The 12,279-nt window shown below is 34.9% G+C and overlaps 1 protein-coding gene across 1 annotated transcript in view; it reads left to right on the top strand.

Moving 5' to 3' along the window:
• Positions 1 to 12,279, top strand: part of UBXN2A (UBX domain protein 2A) — a 29,431-nt gene that overhangs the window by 1,152 nt on the left and 16,000 nt on the right. Inside the window, exons 2-4 of the mRNA XM_011356579.2 lie at positions 8,053 to 8,107; positions 11,428 to 11,566; positions 12,008 to 12,114. Coding sequence (XP_011354881.2) covers positions 8,053 to 8,107; positions 11,428 to 11,566; positions 12,008 to 12,114 — 301 coding nt within the window. The remainder of the gene's footprint in view (positions 1 to 8,052; positions 8,108 to 11,427; positions 11,567 to 12,007; positions 12,115 to 12,279) is intronic.

The raw sequence follows: 12,279 nt of genomic DNA, 5'->3' as shown, positions 1-12,279 counted from the left end.
CCGGAGGGCTTCCGACCCCCCTGTCTCCCACTCCTACGGGGCGCCGTCGGGCGCGGCGGGGCGAGGCTCCTGCCCAGCCCAGGTGAGCCGCCGTCCTCCGCCTGCCGGCTGCTGGCTTCCCGAGTGCGAACTTCGAGAAAGCACATCGGTTGGTTTTCTCGTTCCGAAGTCGCTCAGAAACTTGGAGACATGTCCTGTCAGAATGTCCCGATTTCCAAAGGCGATCGCTGCCAAAGCACTAACAGAAATAGAAAGCATGTCTGTTTGGGGGTAGACATTTCTTGGTTTAACGACATCTCCGTTCCCAAATCTTCATTACCAGTCTCCCACAACTCACTTTATTTTGCATGTTTGATGTTCGCTGTTTTCATATTTAATTCCTGTTTCTACGTGTCCGTTCTTTTTACTCGCAGTTTTTACTTACTCGCCGCAATAATGGACGTTACTGTGGTGTTCGGTGTTGGGTAACCTTCGTGCGTAATTTGAGATCATTGAAAATAAAGATAGGAAACTGACAGTCTGTGCTGTTTGTGTGGAAAGTATGGCATGCAAGTGACGTGAAAAGCAGCTTCCTTATTTCAGAGTCACCGCTTAAGTGTGTTTTTTGGAGTGTTCTTAAGTTTTTAAAATATAGTTTTAATGGGAAGAACTCTTTAAAAGTTATGTTTTCTATCAAAATATGCTGAAAGTATTTAAAAGGCAATTCAGTGAATATTGAGCACCTATGTAAAACACTAAAGTTAGCGCTAGGCACTGGTGGAATCCAAAAATGAGAATTGTGTGCAGGACGGAGGAAGTGATTAAGCACACAAATAATGATACAAGGCAGGATACAGTCTTAACAGAAACTACTACTTATTGAGCACTGATTCCTAGCACAGCCCTGTGATAAATAGATTACATGCATCCACTTACTTAATATTTAATAATAATTAATAATTTATCATTCAAAAACGTTTTAGTAACCTGCTGTGTGTTGAGTGCTAACGATATGATGGTGACCATTATGGATTTTGCCTTTAAGGACTTTACCTCGTCATTTGGGGAAACATATTAAATCATCACACGAGTAAATGCCAATAAACCTACATAGAAGCTAAAAAGGAAGAATGCAGAGTGTTGTGAGAACATATAAGGGGTTAGGGAAGGAGGAACACATATCCCAGCTGGGGAAATCAGTTAAGGTTTTCCTGGGAAACTCATCTTCAAGCTGGGATAGTATAGTAAGTAGGAATAGGTGGAGGTGACACCGGAAGGAGAGAAGAAAGGTCAGGCAAAGGAAGTAGGTTCCACGGAAGCTGGGGAAGATTTGGGAACTGAGATGTCAAAGTACTTGCATTGAATGTAGAAAGCAAAAGGGGGCTGTGGTTAGGGCCAGATAGATGATGTGGGGCCCTTTTAAACAATGTTAAGGGTTTGTGACCAATTTTTGTTCTTTTTCTTTTTTTAAAAAAACTTTTATAGAGAAATTTTCAAACCACTCTAATGTCATGAGAGAACAGTACAGTGAACGCCCCTGTAAAACCATTCAAAGGATTTGGACCTTATTCAAAGAGCAATGGGAGATCTTTGCAGGGTTTTAATCAGGGAAGTTCCACAATCAAATTTGTACCTTAATTAAAAAGATCACCCTGACTTCTGTGTAGAAACCAGATTGGATGGGGACACAAATGGATATGAGGTAACCACCTAGAGATGATAGTTCCGGCTGTGAAAATAGGGCAAATGCTCAGGCTACGAAAACTGATCTCTCCTCGCTGTTAGTAAATCTATATTTATATCTTTTGGAGGAATCGTGGAGATTTTCTAAAGGAGACTGCACTGAGATGGGTTTTGCAAGGTAGATACCATTTCAGTATGGAACCCTGGAATGAGAATGTCTTGGTGTCTAAGGATGGCTGCTTCAATGACCTTGACAGCCTGTGGAAGTTTCAGCTTTCCCCTAGGATTTCTCATCTAAATTATTTGTCACTATCACTTTGGTTCCCGGAGGCATATAACTCACTCATTAACAGTTTTGTTTTTTTTTCTAGAAGACACAAATGTATTCCCTTCATTACAGTGATTATTACAGTAAGCTGAAATTTTCCAAAATTTTCATTTTTATTAACAGTAAACTAGAATCCATAAAATATACAAACAAACTGTATTTTAAAGGGTTTGACGCTACCATAGTTGGCACTTGGAGGCCTAATTCTATTCCACGGAAGATCTAAGTGAAAGGAACTGCACATGGAAATGTGATCCATAGGTTTCTTTTCCCTTATGTTTAATGCCAGGAAGGGCTTTACCCTTCAGAAGAAACTTCTACATAACGTTAGTGTACTCAGTAGTAGAATATCTTGATACAAATCTCTATCTTTAAAAAAAATGTAGCCTGTAATATATGTTTATAAAAATAAGGAAAATTGGTAATTTGCACATTTTTCTATTCAAATTCTAAAGTATACATTAAAAAGACTACATTTCTTAGTAGTCTGAATCTATCTTTTTTTATTTTTATGCGTTTATTTGAGCCCAAACCAGACAATTGCTGGGGAGCAAGATCCCAAATGCTTCCAGTCTAAATCTATTTTGACTAAATTTTCCTTTTAGTGGATATGTTCCAAAAGCTCAATTTACACTGTCTTCTGACTGATTTTATCGCTGCAGTTGTTGAGAGTAAGTAGGGTAATATTTGGGAAAGTGTTTGGTAAACTGTGAAATACAATACAAATATAAGATGGTAGTGATAGTAATTGGAACTAAACTGAAGCAAAATGAAGAAATTGTTCATCTGTCCATTCTGGGGCCCACTTCTTGCTGGTAACATATTTGTCAGATGGCTTTTTTTATTCTCTGCTGTACAGAACATGACACGTTCATTCATGTCACATGACTGTGATAATTGTGAAAGCTCACTCAATTGATATAAATAAACTTTTCATGGTTCATTTACATATTAGTAATTTAGGATAGGAAATACCTAAAATAACGGTGACTTTATATCCATGCTAGAATCAATTTTTATGTCCTAATTCTAGGCCATATTTGCAATTAGTAATTCAGTATATTTTTTCCCTGTTAGTCCTTAAACTCGCTGGTAATAGAGATTGTGCCTGCCCTGTTGACCCTTCTATTATAGATTCTAAACCTGTGGTGGGAGGTTCAGTAAGTATAGAAATGTTTTTAAAGCTTTAATTAGTGAAATCAAAAGTAAAATTTCATAGCCATGTCAAAATTAACTTTTCAGACTAAGTCTGGAGGTGTTTCTTACAAACCTTTGTAACAGAGGTTATGACAGAAGCGTGGGAAAAGAGAAAGGAGCAGGACGTTATTGTATTCTCAATATCTCCTTTAGTCCTGAAAACAACCTTCTGAGGAGGATCATTGTCTCCAGGTTACAGGTTAGGCCACTCAGACTTAAAAAACTTAAATAACGTGTACGAGGCTCAAAAATGATATAGTCCGTATCCCAGAATCCCAGGTCTGTCTTTCATTCTCTTCTGCTATCTTAAAACAAGTAAAACTTTATCGGTAGCCTATCACTATTAAGTGATGAAAAATATTAGTAATTTGCTAGAGAACAGTAAATTAGTGGGAAACAGTGAAATGCTTTAAGGGTGGCTGCTCTTTGCACCTGCTATGTGTGGAGGAAACAGGAAATGTATAAGTCATGATATCAGTTCTCAAGGATCTTGGATCAAGTAGAGAGAGCTAAAAGACACAAAAGAAGCAATAGTAAACAAAATCAGACAATATGATTTAAATGCTAAAAATCTAAATGCCTTAGGAGAGGAATATTAATAAGGGTGTAGTATTTCACCTTTATCGTAGAAGTGGATCTTGAGTTGGGACTTGAAAGGATTTGAATGCCTGGAAGGATGTTGACACTGTGAGCCAAGAAGTAGAATGAATGTGTTATGTTTATGATACAATAAGGATCATATCTAAACTAAGGGATTATTTTTGAGCGGTTGAAAATAATGTTGGAAAACTGTTAAGTGGAAAAGCAAACAGCACCACCAAAATGTAATGTCCACAAGGGCTGGGATCTTTGTCTATTTTGTTCAGTATGTAACCCAAACACCTAGAATCATGCCTGGTATACAGTAGGTGCTGAATATAGAATTTTCAAACTTTATTTAGGTATAATTAATATGCAATAAGATGCACATATTTAAGACATACCATTTAATAAATATTTTTAAAATATTTTAACCCATTTCTTGTTTGCCCCAAGAATACTCACCTGCAGAGCTTGAGGCTGCAGAGTTTCCCTAAGATAACTGGCAGATTACAGTCTTAACCTTACCCCCAAAGTTTGCCACAAAATAGTTTGCTTTCATTATTATTTTCACATTGCTCTAGTATATCAATAGTCTTTGGAAACAAATGATGTCATTCTATTTATAGCATTCTGTTTTTAGTAGTGGTACTTCCATTTACGAGATACAGTAATTCTTGATTGCTAAAAGTGTCAAATCCTAAGAAACATAGAATTCCTACGCATGATGTTAACATCGTTTTCAAGCAGTTGTTAGATGACGATTCATTTAATGAATCCGGTTTATGTATACATTTCTGTTACATTAGGATTAGAGACAAGTTCTGTTTAGAAATATCTCCAAGAACAGTTTTTATATTTTATTTTCACATTGAAAACCACTCAGATTTGCTTCAGGCTCAATAAGTATGTTTATGTAAAATTAACACACTGGCAGTGGGCTGCACTATTTTTTTCTTAATGGGAAGCGGGTTAAAATATTAAAGTGTTCAATTGTATCTATAGTGCTTTATTTCTTAAATAAACAAAGAAGTAAATCAAAATGTAAACTTTTCTGAAATCTGAATGGATGGGATGAGTGTCTGTATTTTTCTCTAATCTTTTATGTATGTTTTAAAGGCAAACAATTTTTAAAGGGAAGCCATTCATTTTAGAAATATGAGATCCAAAGGACAAAGTCTTAGGAGAAAACATTAGTGAACACGAAATTCTGGTTCTCTGAATATATTTTTAATTTGTTTCCTGGTTTTTAAATTTTTTTTTATCAAAATACCCTATACACATAATTTAAAAGGCAAATCGTGTTAGAAAACTTAAAACTAAAAAATCCTCCCAAATCCCTTACCCTAGAGACAACTACTTTCAACTCGTAGCTGCGTTTTCGGTTAGTTACAGCCATATTTTTAAGCAACATGTATATTTTGAATTATTAATTTCGCGTATTGCCTTTTGTATTGCTATGAAGATGGATAAGGGTCTTAGCTCTCTTACGCTAATCCCCTTCACCTTCTCACATCTTTTTAAAGGCTTTAGCTCATTTTTTCCCAGTAAAAATATACACTATTATTTTTCCCTTTGGACTTCAGGTTCATCCTTGGTCAAGAAATAGTATATTATATTTATCTAATAAATGTAATAAGCACTTTCAAACTCAAAAGAACATTGGGGGGAAAAAAAGAACATTGACAGTGTTGTATCTTATATTTTACAATCATTTTTAATGGCTACATTTTTAAAGCATATGTTTGATTATGTAATTCATTTAAGATTATGTTATAAGATTTTGATATTATAAAAAATCTTCCCACTTACCTGATTTGTTACTGTGTAAATCTAATGCCTAATCCAGTGTCATTCATTTAATAAATATTGACTAAGATTCTTTGAATGAAATAGTGGTCTGTTTTCATTTTTAAGTCTAAGGAATAATTTTGAAAAGCAGTACAGGAAAGATTAAGAAGACTTTAGAAATAGAAAATACCCACTTGAGACAAAAGCAACGTCTAATTTGCCTAGATGGTTGGATGCCATCCTCTTGGATGGTGTGGCTTTAGTGACTCCTACCATACTGTCTAGCTTAAAGGTAGAGTCTGAAGTTATTGGGAATGCTGTCAAAGCTGCTGTCTATCCCCCACTTTGTTTGGTACTGACACCTCTGTCCCTTTGCATTTCTTTCATTTTTCTTCCTTTCAATTTCCCCTCGTCTTTCAGAATTGCTCGTAATTTTCTCATGAAAAGGCAAAGGAATAAATTCACTATCAGTTTATATTCAATTCATAATGAAAACAATTTTCAATGGTAGGATATTTTCCAGAGCAGACTCCACTATTCTACTTTAATTCCTAGCAAAACAGAGGCTAAGAAAGTTAGTGGTCCAGGCACATTGACTCTGGTTGTGAGCCCAGTTCTATCAGCAGCAGGAGACTGCAATGGAAATCAGGACCCAAGATCATTCAGACTGATTTTATCCGGTCAAAGGCTGTCACTGGATCCTCAGTTACCCAGATTCAAAGTCGCTTCCGCATCCTTTGAAGACTTTTAAGTGGGACCTGTAGACTACTTGTAGTGCCACTTTCTGGTTCTCATTGCTCTAGGATGGGTCTGATGGCTCTTCAGTGGCTCTTCAGTAGCTAGTACTGAGCAGGTCTGCCTTCTATTTAAAATGCTTAAATCTTAACATTTTTAAACAGTGGTACTGGGTTTGCTTTTTGTATACCTGCTCTCCAGAGAGAATTTAAAAAGCATATTCTTATTTGATATAGTCTGAGAATTGATATATTTTTAATGCTTTGTGGAAATCTAGCTTGATCACGTATTCTTTTGGGTAAAGTGTTTTCCTTTCGTTTTAAATCTAGTCTCTGGGACCTTGATATCATAAGCAGATTTGTCATGACCTAATATTTTCTTAACTATATGGTTTTAAGCACATATAAAAAGAAGTTGTAATCTGGGTTCAGGGTGACTTTTAAAAAGTCTAATCATGAATTAAAACTAACTTATATAGGTTTATTAAAACACTGCACCCTAGTACTTCTTTAAAGCTTATTTAATCTGGAATGTCTGGAATTGATTTCTTTTTTCTTTCTCTCCATAATCAGTTTGGTTGTGTTTTCCCTAGTTAAAAACCAGACATTCCAGATTAGATAAAACAGGCTTAATTTTTCCTAACTTGAATTTTGACAAGTGATAATAACTTCAATTGTGCACTAGGCAATTCATAACTATTGTCTGTCTGACTTCACATAGCACATCCAGGTATGACTAAAATTGCTGTACCCACATTGCCTTCAAGTCTTGAGTCAACCGAATGTCTTATGAAGGTCTTTTAGTTGTTTTGTTTTTTGTTGTTTTTTTTTTTACAAATTTATCTTTATCTTAACATGATGAATCTACTTCTCATGTTCATCACTAGTAATTTTTCATCCACTGACCCCCTCCCCTGCTCCTTGTTCATGTTATATTCAGAATTAAGCCCAGTTCCACACTAATTGTAATAGTTCCTGAACAGAATCTGTTTTTACCACTTTGATGACTGTCCAGTTTTGTTTTTTTGTTGTCATATATATCCAGAAATCTCGCATCTAAAATTCTGTCCCATTGATACTTTATCAAAAATACAGAAAGTGCTATTTACAACATTCATTGTAATAGCAAAATCTTGCCAAAAAAAAAAATGTCCATCAATAAGGGACTTGTTGAATAAACTGTGGTAAATTCACACAGTGGGATGCAGCAGTAAAAAATAATTTTTATAGCTGGGGAGTGATCAGTAGGATATATTGTTAAGTGGAAAAAGCAAGATGGACAAAAATATGTATACTATACTATTTATTTAAAAAAAGTGAACATGAATATATATATTTGTTTATATTAGAAAAAATGAAAAAGTAAGGTTACTTATCAGCTGGGAGAAGAAGGAGGAGGACAGGGTAGAAAGAGCAAGGATGGAAACTGGATTTCTCTGAATATGTCTTGTTTTTTAGGTCAACTTTGGAACCATATAAATATTTTACACACTTAAGAAACAAATTAGCTGAATTGACTATCAAGTAGGTGGCAAAACCATACAGGAATTATTTCAGGTAACTTTAAAACATAGTAATTTTATTGTATCTCCTAGTGACAGCTTTGAGTTTGGTCTCTTGTTCTTAAGACCCACCCTTTTAGTGATACTTTAGGGCTACATAATAACTTATGTTAAAGAATATTAATGCATACATAGGAATGAATTTATTTAAAATACTAAATTGAGAACTTTAGCTTTTGTTTCTTTTTTTCTTTTACAGTAAGGCAAAAGAGAATGAAAGAAGTCGATAATCTTGAAAGTATAAAAGAAGAATGGTAAGTTAATTCCAACTATGAATTTTCTTTGTTATTGATGCCTTGTTAGTGTCCTCTATTTTTACGGCATTTCACTGACTGGTATAGTACGTTTTAATTATGATTATCTCAGTTAAATACCTAATAGTAACACATTTAAAAGTAATTTTTAATCATAGCTGCATTGAATGAATTTTAGTGAAGTTACTAAATCTTGGTTATTAATTTAAAAAATTGTTAAAATTTTCTCTGTTCACATATTACTTCTGTTGTATAAGCAAGAAATTCAAGTGACTATTTACTTCATATAAGTGAGAATTCAAGTAACCACTTTGTTAGCCTCTTGTGTTAGAGTCAGAGTGGAAACATAATGGCTTGGTGTCAGATAAACCTAGATTTGAATCCCATCTCTGTTTTATGCTACCTCTCTAGCCTTTGAGCAACTTAGATTCTTTGAGCTTCAGTATCCCATCTATAAACTGGGGCAATACCTCGGTACCTGAAAGATTTGGGGGGAAATTAGATAGCCAACATAAAGCATGTAGCATAGTATTAGCACATAGCAGGCACTCAGTAAATGGTAGATGCAAAGTGTATGGTTCTTATCAATATAGAATACTTTATTCTCACTTATCTGAGGTGAAGTAATTTATTTTGTATTATGTTCTTTATTTTAAGTGCTTGATATAAATTTCTTTCATTCAGTGCATTTGAGGAGACAGACCAGTATTTCTTTCATACTTACAATCTGTTGATTCAATTTCTTTTCTTTTCTTTTTTTTTAATTTTTATAATGGTGACATTGGTTAACGAAATCCAGTAAGTTTCAGGTGTACAATTTAACAGTAATATATATTTTGCATTATATTGATTCAATTTCTTTAATACATATAGACCTATCCATATTATCTATTCCTCCTTACATGAGTTTTAGTAAATTGTGCCTTTTAAGGAATTGGTCCATTTCATCTGAATTATCAAATTTGTGGTCATAGAGCTATTGTGCATCTCCACACACTGTACTCTGAACTTCTTAAAAACCTGGACTATTTCTTACTCATCTTTGTATCTTCCTACTACCTAGCATATAGTGGGGACTGAATAAATGTTTGAATGACTTGAATTAACACAATGAAGCTTAGTAGAATTTACCTACCAAATAGATAAGATAAAGGAATAAAACTTCAGCTATTCTGGATGCTCAGCGTTATTGGCTTTGCACTTAGTAACTAGTAATTAAGTATAAACTGCTTTCTGAACAGAAGAAACAATTAAAAACTGGAACACATAAGTGGTTTTAATGGTATCATATAATATGCGAGCACCTACTGTGTGACCCTTGTGCATACTGGTCCACACTATATACCAGGTACAGGCCTGCATCTGTATTTGCATTTAATCTTCATAACAACCGTGTGAGATAGGTGGTTGTCTCTGCATGTTACACGTGAGGAAGCCAAATCACACAGAGGCTAAGTTTCTTGCCCCAAGTCAGTATGACCTAGCGAAGGTACCTAAACAAACACCAAAGCCTGAGCTTCAGTCAGTATCCTCAACTGCTACACAGAAGTACTGTTAAAGAAGGGGAGAAATCACTAGTTTTGTGAGAAATCATCTTAGGGTGTGATTCTTTTTTGTGTAAGAAGTATCAGGTCATCGCCTTCGAATAGGCATCATTAATACTTGATGGTAATATGGAGTATGTTAAGGGTAGATAGAGAATTATCTAGAAGAGTAAAAAGAACGCACCTAAGTTACAACATTGCCCCAAGTGTCAGCAATTTAATAACCATATAATAATGGCTATTTTGAGAGACGATCTAGCGTAGTGACTAGGAGCACAGACTTTGATAGCCTAGATTCAGTTTCCAGCTCTACCTCTCAAAAGCTTCACGATCTTGAGCAAATTGCTTAAGCCTTTTTTATATCCAATAAATGGTGATAAAAGCAATATGTGCCTTTTGGATCATTGTGAGGATTGAATGAGTTAACATATGTAAGGATGTATTAATAAATGCTCAATAAAGGTTAGCTATTAAGATAGGCTTTATAGCTTATCATGGTTAGGAGCATAGACTTGGAAGACAGATTAACAGGGCTTAAATTCCATCTCTGCCTCTTATTAGCTGTGTATCAGACATGTAACTTAACCACTCTGTGATTCATTTTTCTTATCTATAAAATGTAGATGAGAGTATCTCCTTTATAGTTCCTGGCAGAGTATAAGAGCCATAAAGTGTTGATTATTATTTGTAGAAACTGAAAAGTTATATCTCAGTACATTTATGAATTTTCTATATGACTTCAAAAAAGATGAACCAGAAAAACATGTTTTTATCAAACGAATCTTAGGTAATATTTCTTATTTAATATAAATACGGAAGAAAAACCAGTAGATGGTAGTAAGCAAAATGGGTGAAGGGAGTCAAAAGGTACAAACTTCTAGGTATAAAATAAATAATAAATCATGGGGATGCAATGTATAGCATGGCGACTATAATTACTAAGACTGTACCACATGTTTGAAAGTTGGCAAGTTTTCATAACAAAAAACATTTGTAACGTATAGTGATGGATGATAACTAGATTTATTGTGGTGATCATTTCACAATATATACAAATAACAGATTATTACGTTGTATACTTGAAACTATTATAATGTTATATGTCAATTATACCTTAATTTAAAAAATAGGAAAAAAAAACAGTAGAGTATTATTAAACCACTACATATGAAAGTGCTCAGTGGGAAATCTCATTCTGAAGTGTGCAAAGTAGCAAAACCATGATTAGGACTGTTCCTGATGGATTATCACCTTTAGTTTTAAGAGTGCTTTCTATTACCAAAAAGTACATCATAACCCCTTATAAAGCCATTTCGAGCCCTTTTCAAAGAAAAAAACATCTTTTTACTCTGGATCAGTGGTTTTCAGCCTGGTGAGATTTTACCCCGCCCAGAGGACAAAATGACTAGAGATGTTTTTGGTGGTTATAACACTTTGGGGGATGGAGGAGTAGGCATGCTACTAACGTCTAATGGGTAAAGGCCACGATGCTGCTAAACATCCTACAACTCATGGGGCAGCCCACACAACGAAGAATTATCCCTACCCAAATGCCAATAGACTGAACTTGAGAAAATGCTGCTCTGGACCAAAAGGATTAATGGACTCCCCAAGGTCATATCTCTATGATCTTAACTTAGAAGAGGGTCTGAACTGTGGACATGGAGGTAGCTTTGCAGTTTAGGATCCCTTAACTAGAACAATTTATGTCAATTTTTAGAGAATTAGTAGTTAGTAGTTAGCTTATTTTTCTTTTTTGTTGTTGCTGTTGTGTAGGGTTTGTGAAACAGGATCTGACAACCAACCTCTTAGTGATAATCAGCAAACAACGTGTGAATATTTTGTCGACAGCCTTTTTGAAGAAGCTCAGAAGATTGGTGCCAGATGCTTGTCTCCCACTGAACAGAAGAAACAGGTAGATGTCCATAACTTTTGTCTCTTCCAGTCTTTCTCCAAATATGGACCTTTTAGAGGGTCCGTGAGGTCAAAACTTTTTCACAATGATAGCAAGATATTATTTACCTTGTCACTATGTTGACTTTGCACCAATACTGCAAAAGCAGTGGTGGGTCGTAAAGCTGCTGACACCTTAGGAGGAATCAAGGCAATGGCACCAAACTGTACTGGTCGTTACTGTATTCTTTACTTACACGGAGAAAATAAACGTTAGTTTCACTTAAGAATGTTCTTGATGAAACAGTAAAACTTATAAATTTTATTAAATCCCAACCCTTCGATACACATCTTACTAATATTGTTTGACAAAATGTGAAGTACACATAAAGCATTTCTACCACATACAGAAGTATCGTACTTTTTATTAACATGATCCATTTTGTTTGTTACCACTTTGCAGGTAGATATAAGTATAAAATTATGGAAAAATGGATTCACAGTCAATGATGATTTCAGAAGTTATTCTGATGGTGCAAGTCGGCAGTTTCTGAACTCCATCAAAAAAGGGTAAGCGATCTTTGTAAATAGAAGATTATTTTAGGAATGTTGCCTTTGGAAGAATCCTTTTTAATGTTTATGCATCCCTACACATTCACAGATACTTTTTCTTTTGTAAATTTAGAGTTTTATAGGATGGGTTTTCTCAAGAGAGCCACAGCTATAATTTTGAAA

The sequence above is a fragment of the Pteropus vampyrus genome, unplaced genomic scaffold (assembly GCF_000151845.1).
Source record: "Pteropus vampyrus isolate Shadow unplaced genomic scaffold, Pvam_2.0 Scaffold28, whole genome shotgun sequence".
Taxonomy (NCBI): Eukaryota; Metazoa; Chordata; class Mammalia; order Chiroptera; family Pteropodidae; genus Pteropus; species Pteropus vampyrus.
This window is presented reverse-complemented; position numbering and strand designations above follow the sequence as displayed.